General features: G+C 43.0%; 1 protein-coding gene across 1 annotated transcript in view; it reads right to left on the bottom strand.

Moving 5' to 3' along the window:
* The window catches only part of LOC116842206 (ephrin-B2), a 517,056-nt gene extending 514,637 nt beyond the window's left edge, over window positions 1-2,419 (bottom strand). The window contains exon 1 of the mRNA XM_032811061.1: window positions 2,056-2,419. Coding sequence (XP_032666952.1) covers window positions 2,056-2,108 — 53 coding nt within the window. The 5' untranslated portion in view covers window positions 2,109-2,419. The remainder of the gene's footprint in view (window positions 1-2,055) is intronic.
* Window positions 2,420-9,072: the final 6,653 nt, after the last annotated feature.

The raw sequence follows: 9,072 nt of genomic DNA, 5'->3' as shown, positions 1-9,072 counted from the left end.
CCTCTCTCTCTCTCTTTCTGTGCGCGAAATCGCTTCGATATATATTTCCGTCGTTAAGGAACGTCTCGGTGCATGCATGCGCGCATGAAAATTTATGCGCTATGCGCGACCAACAACAACCCTTTGGGAGCGCCAGAGGGAGTGCGAGATTCATGCGAAATATGTGTGTGCGTATGTGTGCGCACATATGTAGAGACACGCGTATACACTCGTCCACGGCCGGGCCGGGGGTCGGTTTACCCTAGGGGTGATTGGCGAACGACGGGGACAAGTTGAATTCAGCCGAGTCATTAGTCGGCGACGCCGGGGAATCGGGTCAAGTGTCTCGCATGCTAGTTGATTACGTATTCGATCGGGTTGAGCTTCGACAACGAGCGCGATACGTGACTACGCGTGGAGATTCTTCCGTGATGACGCATCGGCCGTTCGTTAAACACAAACACGGATCGGTATAATGGGTGGAAAGCCTCGGGAAAGAAATAGCCGTTTAATCCTACCTACAACGCTCGATATGTTTGCGTGTGCGCTTTTCAGTAATTCTTTCGTACATTTGCTATTCGTACACTGAGAAAAAAAGTGTGCATTTCATTACAATTTTACATAGTAAAGAATTGTAATCAGCAGAACTATTTCTGTAGTATAAATATGCCCCACTATAGTTCTAATAATAATAAATATTTTAAATGTATATCATTATTGCTACTTTTCTGTAGAACAAAAAAATATAATTAGCACCAAAGATCGACAGTATTTTTAGTGAGATTAACCATTTTTTAGTGAGGTTAACCATTTTTTCTCTTAATGTATTTGTATTATCCAAAAACCGAAAGGATTTTCTCGAGTTGAAATTTTTTTTGTACATTAGCCCTACAAATTATATCAGATCTAAAGGTTCATTGGAGAATATCAAGATATAATACTATGCAGCTATATAACGTTATATTTTCTATCTTGATGTTTGAAGGATCTACTAGCCTATACAATAGTTTCAGGTCCTGTGCTATATAAGCGCATAGACACACACACACACACACACACACACACACACACACACACACACACACACACACACAATTTTTAATATATCCAGATATCCAGAATTAAATAGATATCCAAAATTATTCAATATTTGAACATATTGACATATTCCACTAGAATCTTTATTTTTTACTTCAATAAGCAATGTATTAATTATATAACTTTTTTAATTACAGATAGAGAATGCACGATAAGTGAATATTAAATAATTAATATAGATAAATAATAGTGTTAATGGATAAATAAAACAACATATTAATTCCTCATAGTCATTTTTCATTATTTTTTATCGATATTGTAAATTTTGAGAGAAATTAGGGCTCTAAAAAAGGGCTAAAGAGAAAGAAACAATAGGGGCAAAGATATCCTAGATTGCACAGAGAATTCAAAAAGAATTCAGTCGTATGTCCCAATTCTGAGTTTATTTTCAGATGCAAAAAGAATTCTTCAAAGTTCAGTTCAGTGAAAAGAATTCTTTTTATATCTAAAAATGAACTCAGAATTGGTGACATACGACTGAATTCTTTTTGAACTCTCTGTGCTATCTGGGATTAGTTATGTGTCCAATAATGATGTGCATTAAGATATTTAATATTTATATTTAGATTCGGTATATATAATGAAAAATAAAAATAAGGAAAAAGCAATTATTAGATAAATTATCAGACAAAGCAGCACTTGCGAAACTTACACTATATTTAAGCCGGTATTCATAGTTGTAAATTATTGACAATCTATGATTAAAATCATGATTGATAACAAATTTATATTTATGGGTCATTATTTGGTTGTTCACATCATTTCTCATATCAGTACAGGTTGACGAATAATGAGAGATTCATGGGCCGATTTATTTGTCTTAAAATAAGCTAATTAATTATTAAATGGTGACGAACTATGTATATAACCAGTCTAAATTTTGACTCGAGTATCTCCTTATTATCAGTAAATTTGTTAGGCGTCCTTTAAAATCGGACACATTCTGCCTAATACATCAATTAATAATTTGGCACATACCTTAAAACATCTGATGCATCGTTGCTGGTGTCCAGGTGCTCCGCTTTCTCCATCCTGAAACTTGACTATTCCGTTGTGGCACTTTGGACACTGACACTAGCGCTAACACTCGCGTAGATACGATTCGATTAGAGAAATGCGTGTGCCGACGAGAATTCGATGAACTGTTTTAAGAGTCCACGGGAATGATAATTTACACGTGTTCCGCGTCGCGGTATGTACGCCGCTCGACGGTTTCGGATGTAATGTAAACATACGCGCCGCGCGATAGCACCCAAACAATCGGCAAAAACGACAACGTCACCGCGCGCCAACCGTCACCTGTCATCGCCCGACAATGGGCGTCTGAGAAATGACAATACACTTCCAAAATATTCTAGATTTCTTGAGACGCGTCATCAAGTTATCAGGGCCGTCACATATCTGGTACTTATCAAAAGTATTGCGAGTAAAAATTTAGAATATATTGTGATTCTCACAAGTGCTGATTTGTGTTTTTAATAATATTTCCTCCTTTCAACTCCTTTCTTTCTCATCCCTTTTGGATCTCTAAGTTTATGCTAATAAAAAATAGTAATAAATCAGTTATGAAAAAGAAAGTTTGTTGTCTCACTTATCTCTTCATTAATCCTATTATTCGCCTGTATTAATTATTTAATATTTGATTATCGTACATAATCTATTTGTGGTTAAGTAAGTCACATAATACATTGCTTATTAAAATTAAGAATAAAAATTAAGTGAAGATATTTATATAATCAAATATAAAATATTTAATTCTGGAGAAGTCCTACTTTGGATCTTAATATAAAAAAAATAGCAGCAAGTGAATATTTATCAGAAATTATTAACCTATATAGTGTTATACTTTAAGATTCTCTATTCATGTTTAATGGAATTCGCAGGTTAAATATTAAAATTCGACATAGATCGTCTTTTGATATTTTTGGCATTGGAATGCCAAGCACGTTAGGTTTAATTTCGTCAGCGTTGTTATCCAAATTTCAATTGTATCGACGATAAATCCGAGATGAAACCTCCTCTCTCTCTACCGGGTAGTTAGAAACTATGTGGCAGAACTCGCGCGTGCATGCGATAACATATCGCGCATATCACATTTCAGACAACGCGAATGAATTACGAGAATGCTTAAAATATTCCGCGAACGAGGGAAAATAAACAACATAAAAATAAGCAATTTTCCAGATTTAACTTCTACGTTTGACCGACGATAAAACGATGGAACAAATGATCCCGCTATATTTGATCAATAATGTGCACAAGTGGAAAACATTCAGCAGAAGGATTACAACCAAAAGTTTCGATTTGTATGACCAAGTTCATAAAAAATCAGTCTCTCTCTTCTCTCTCTCTCTCTCTCTCTCTCTCTCTCTCTCTCTCTCTCTCTCTCTCTCTTTCACTGGTTTCAAATGTATGATTTTCGAAAACAAATACGCACGGTCGAAACAGGCGGAAAGTACAAATAGGATAAAGCAATATTTCATATTTTTCCGTCAAATCGAATCGGCTAACCCGCCAGTTCCATCGTTTAATTATTGCTGCGTCAGCTTTATCTCGTTTTTTCACGGAAATTTCTGCAACGGACCTATTTACCATTTGTGCGCGATTAATTCAGTGAATAAATAGTCTACTTGAAAACGCCGTGAAATAATATTCACGATCCCGACACTTCCAACCGTGAAATCGAATCAGTTATATAACAACATAGGATAAACACATCTCTGCAATTAATACACGCTACATGTTTGCCCGTCGCGAGTGCTATTCGCGGCTATCTAACGACCGTATAGCTGATAAGCCGCACTAACTCGCTATTAACTCGCATTAACTTGGTGTTTTGTGCCGTAAACGCATTACACATTTACACTGCTCTCCGCTTATTTCAGCGAACTCTATTACTCGCTGTTACTCTCGATTCGCCGGTACTATTTATCGATATCGTACAATAATATTTCCACTTATTAGAATGGATTTTATAATCCAACCCACACAACCGAAATTTTCCGATTTTCTCGAGTGAGAGTAAGTCTTTCTCGCTAAGGAACGTAGTTTCTTAAATTTAATTTAGTTTCCGTGAATTTTTTAATAGCATATTTCAGTTAATAAAATAGCGCATATGAAATTAAAGGATAGTCATATAATTATTAGCAGGATAAAACAATCAATTATCGATTTTCCTTAGACATTGACACTTTGGAAAAGCCTGATTCTTTTTGCGACCAGTGGCGGCTCTTCGCATACAGTTTTAGTTGTGAGGTTCTCTTTTGGGATCATTGAGTGCAGGCAAAAAGTTGAACTGCAACGCTGGTTACATGAAAAACCAGATTTCCTTATCTAAGATACCAATGACTAAGGCAATATCAATAATCAGGTGTTTTACTCTGTATGTCGATCTAGTGCTCGATTATAAGATTCTATGATAATGTTCACTACTACGTTCTCTTCGTGTGCAAGCGCAAGCAGAAATGATTCGCGCGTTCCTCGTTCGCTGAATCCGCGGGCTACTTCGGTGGCGGTGGTTAGATCGCGGCTTATACTCACTGTTCTGTGGACAGCAATTTACAGGTTATCACCGAAAGGCAATAAACTTCGGATATCCGGTTTGACAGGCTTGACGCGCGTCTCTCCGTGCGACTCAAGAATAGGCCGGACAGCCGGCCACATAAAATTATCGCGGCGGGCGAAGTAAAATATAATCGGTGAAGTGTAAAGTGCTGGAAGGAGAATGATGCGGCCGTGCATGAGATCCGCGGACAAACAATGGACGACGCGGGGGAAATCGACCCGTGCTCGATTAACGCATCGCGACCATTGTCGAAAGTTTTGCGTATAACCTTTGATTTTCGATTGCGGCCGTGGAAATGGCGGGCGAGTTTTTCGCAGCGGGAAAACGATGGCTCAGCGTGTACCAATCGCCAATCTGCTGACCGCGGACAAAACGTTATCGCACGCTGTATTCGTTCGGGCCCGTATCGGCAAACGATTATCCGATTTTGCGGACTATAATATGCGTATTTACGAGGTCGCCGCTGCGATGGCCGGTATTTATTGAATACGCGAATTTGCAGCTACGCGCGAGTATTTTTATCGCGTAATGATAGCGATATGTTGCCGCGCGCGCGCGCGCGTACGCGGCAGATTAAATAATTCATTTCGCGCAACGCGCGCCAACGCCGCGCAAACTGATCCTCCTGCCGACCTGGACCGAGTGAATTCGCGCGAGGCGAGGCGAGGCGAGGAGAGGCGAAGGCGAGTGATCCTCCATAAGCAAAATATTAAAATCGTTCGAGAGATTTTCTCGAATTAATCTGCAGCGGTGCGGGCAGGTACTCCTTATTCAATATTCCCCGCGCAATTTGTCTCCTATCATCAGATATTAAAATGGAGCGAGAAATTCAATCGAACGCGCGCGTCCTGCGCGATTACCATACTTATACTTTACTTGCGTCATTACCCGACGACAAACGTGAAATGTCCGATCGCGATAAGGCTGAATTCGCGAGCCATTCGTGTATTCTCGCACGATTATCTCGTTAGATATTCATTAAAAGAGCCGCGGTGACGCGTCTTCAGCAGTCGGAAGCTGAGGACTTCGCGATCTCGTCGCAACTATATTTATCGAAAATGCACCGCCGCTCGTTCGCTCGCTCGCGTGCGACGGTTAATTCATCCTCCGGCGGCACGCTCGTTATTTTCCGGACGCGTCCAATTGCGGCTGTCTTCGGAACGAATTACGTTTAACCAATACACCGGCTATCGCGATTAGATCTCACTGTGTTACGCTCGCGTGGTCGTCTTGGCCCCGCTCGCACACATACACACGTAGCTCGTGTACCTGCCGTGTGTGCCCACGCTGGAACTCTTGCCGTCACATCGAGGTCGTTCGTACCGGTCGGGACACGGCCGATAAATAATTAGCACGGCGCCTCGCGGCGATATAATACGACTACCCCCTTTCGCATAGAGGGAACGCTTAACAAGCGTAAAGGCGTCGCAGGCGGTATCTCCCCTTCCTCCCCTGCCTGGTCCTCGACGCGATCTTTTCCCTTCTCTCTTTCGCGAGGCGAGTTTCTTAGCCGCGTTCCCGGCGGCTGCACTGCTGCAGCCGATGCGCCGTTCTCCTTCGGGGCGAAAGCCCGGTCGTTCGCCCGAGGAGCTACCGAAGCGACACGGCTATGATGAACGCCGCGAAAGTATCATCGGGGCGAGTTCAACGGTGTGTGAACGCGGCGATGATAGTTGACATCCGCGCGCCGAGCTGGCCTAACGAGGGAAAGCGAAATCTCTTCCCCGGTCCGGTCGCGCCTTAGGCGGCGCGTGAATCTTCATCCAGTGCGTGAATCTTTATCCGGCGCGTTAATCCGCGCGTTTACGCTTCGCGTGAGCTCGAAGTAAATCTATAAGGCGCGTTCTCGCCGCCTTCGACCAGCGATTTAGTATTTAAGCTCGGCGGTATTTGCTTAGGAAATCAATCGGGGTTATTTATGAAATGAATTACTGCGTCGTGCGAATACGTAGGATTGCGAGAAAGAGACAGACAGAGAAAGAGACAGAGGGAGGGAGAAAGAGAGAGAGAGACACTGAGGGAAAATTTCGCGAGACAAGAATTGAAGCACTTTGTGCGCGAGATCTTATCCGCCGATCTATCTGTCTAAGAATCTAGTACACGCCGCTTGTACGTCTCTCGGAGTGTACACGTACACTTTAAGAAGGTGTGTACTCCGCGTTCTGGCGATACGATCAGTATTTAGATACTGCGTTATCTTATGATCTCTGTGCTGCACTTACGTGTGTAATGTCCGGAACGGTGGAAAGGCTTTCTGTACACGCGGTACAGAAAGAGTGAGAGAGAGGGCGAGGGAGGAAGAGATGCTGGCCATACACAACTGTACTTACCTGCAACAGAAAGAAAAGAGAAAGATTATTAACTCGCTCGCGGCCGTAGACGGGAAGGCAAAGTGTTAAAGTTCGTGTGTTATGTTTATCTCTCTTCCTTACGCGCTGGGAGAGGGAATTATGTACGTCGCAGAACGGTACATCTGTATTAGCTATTATTGCGCGTTCTCTCTCGAAGAAAGCGCGCCAAACAGCCGCGCGAGAGCTGTAGAGGTTATCGCCTGGTATCAGTTTTATTTTACCTTATTTAACCGTGTTTAACCGCGCTGCCTGCTGTTCAGCCGCGCAGCTCCGCGATGAGAGAGTTCGCGAAACAACAGGAACACTGCGCCACTACCGACAACTTGGCGTTACTCGAACTTTACTCACTGTCTCTTTAAACTGTACCGCGACGAGCGACGGCGGGACGTGTACCGAAGATTCGCACGAAGAATCCGGCGTCGAAGGAACGTTTATGTCCAATTACGAAAGGTTAGGTTAGGTTAGGTTAAGTAGATAGGTCAAGAGCACACTCGGCGAACGTCAAGTCGAGACTGCCGGCTGTGGATTGTCATTGTCGGCAATGTTTCGATACGATTGAAGAAAGGACAGTTTTACCGTGATGAGGAACGTTACAAGTCAGACCGCTGCCGGCTGATCGAACAGAAATCGTCGAAACGGTGAACGCCGAGAGAACCGACGCGCCGATTCGCGCTAGTTAACTGCGTTGGGCATGCGCGGTGCAGCGCGCGCGATCGACTATTATACTCTCTTCAGCGCTGCAGTGGCGCCATAATTTGAGTCTTCGATTGCATGTAAACGAAACATGAAGAACGTGACTTGAAAAAATTTACTACACGAGATTAACAGGATTATTCGTCTGGAAAGTTCAAGTATGCGCGGCAGCGCATAAATTCGATGCTCTTTCCGAACTTTAATAAGCATTTCATCCTTGTTACGTGTATATTTAGTTGCTAAACGGTTCGGGTATAATGAAGTTGGGATCTTTCACCTAACTGTCAAAATTGAAAGTCATTACTTACGGGCTTGCGTAATAATAATAATGATATTTATTATAATAATAATTTATATAATAATATTATATTATAATGATAATTATAATAATAATGATAATTATTATTTTTAGTAATTATCATGTGACTATTTATTATTATATTTATCATTATTATCCAAATATTATTAATTATGTTATTATTGCGTAATAACTCCATAATAAGTCTGTTTGTAATAACTCTCAGTTTGGATGGTTTAATATAATAACATAATTTCAAAAAAGAACAAACGGGGAAGACAGGTAACGGGGAAAGATGGATAACGGCGCGTTATGGGTGATCGACATTGTCGACACTCGACTTTCCCGTCGATGCTCGCGCGCGCCCGAGAAGGCGGCCCAGGCGCGTCCAATTTGTCGGCTTAATCGGCCCCGGCCACGGGGTTAAACATCCGCCCTCGGTCATCCACGAGGTGCGTTTACGCGCCCGGCGCGACTAACTAGCCATTACTTTTTGATTTGTGCGCGTCGGGGTTTGCGCACGCGGCGTAACCCTTTATTGCCCGCTTTAAGCCGTCGGCCGCAGCAGCAACGGCAGCGACAGCGCGCTTATATCGTTCTTGTGAGAAAGTACGCGTTCGCGAGGGCACCCAAGTGCAGAGAGCGAGAGAACGAGAGAAAGAGAGAGTGTGTGTGAGAGATAGAGAAAGCGTGAGTGCGAGGATGAGGGGCCCGATAGGTATAAGCCCCGATAACCCGACAGCGAGGGATGCGGCGGGTATCGGTCGGTACGAGGCATTGATACTTTTATTGCGGCCTCTCCGCGGACGCGGCTTAACGCGCGGTTGTACACAGGTATTTATTACAATAACAACGTGCGCGCGGCTCGGGATATAAGGGTTGCCTTCGACGCCTCGGCAGTTAAAGAGCGCGGGATCGTCGGCGATTTGCCAGACAGCGCGAAAATGTAATATGTTAATGGCGAAAGCGCATTGCACGTACGCGGCGTTTAAATATACGTTGTGCCTCGACGATATCTCTCAGCGCAGGATAACACGGCATTCGCGAGAGCGCGAGTACCGAAGTTGGGAATAATAATTGGCCAGGGG

Source organism: Odontomachus brunneus, unplaced genomic scaffold, assembly GCF_010583005.1.
Source record: "Odontomachus brunneus isolate Ranch 3 - 2012 unplaced genomic scaffold, Obru_v1 Obru_scaffold_022, whole genome shotgun sequence".
Classification (NCBI taxonomy): Eukaryota; Metazoa; Arthropoda; class Insecta; order Hymenoptera; family Formicidae; genus Odontomachus; species Odontomachus brunneus.
The sequence above is the reverse complement of the archived record's forward strand: the minus strand, read 5'-3'. Positions and strand labels throughout refer to the sequence as shown.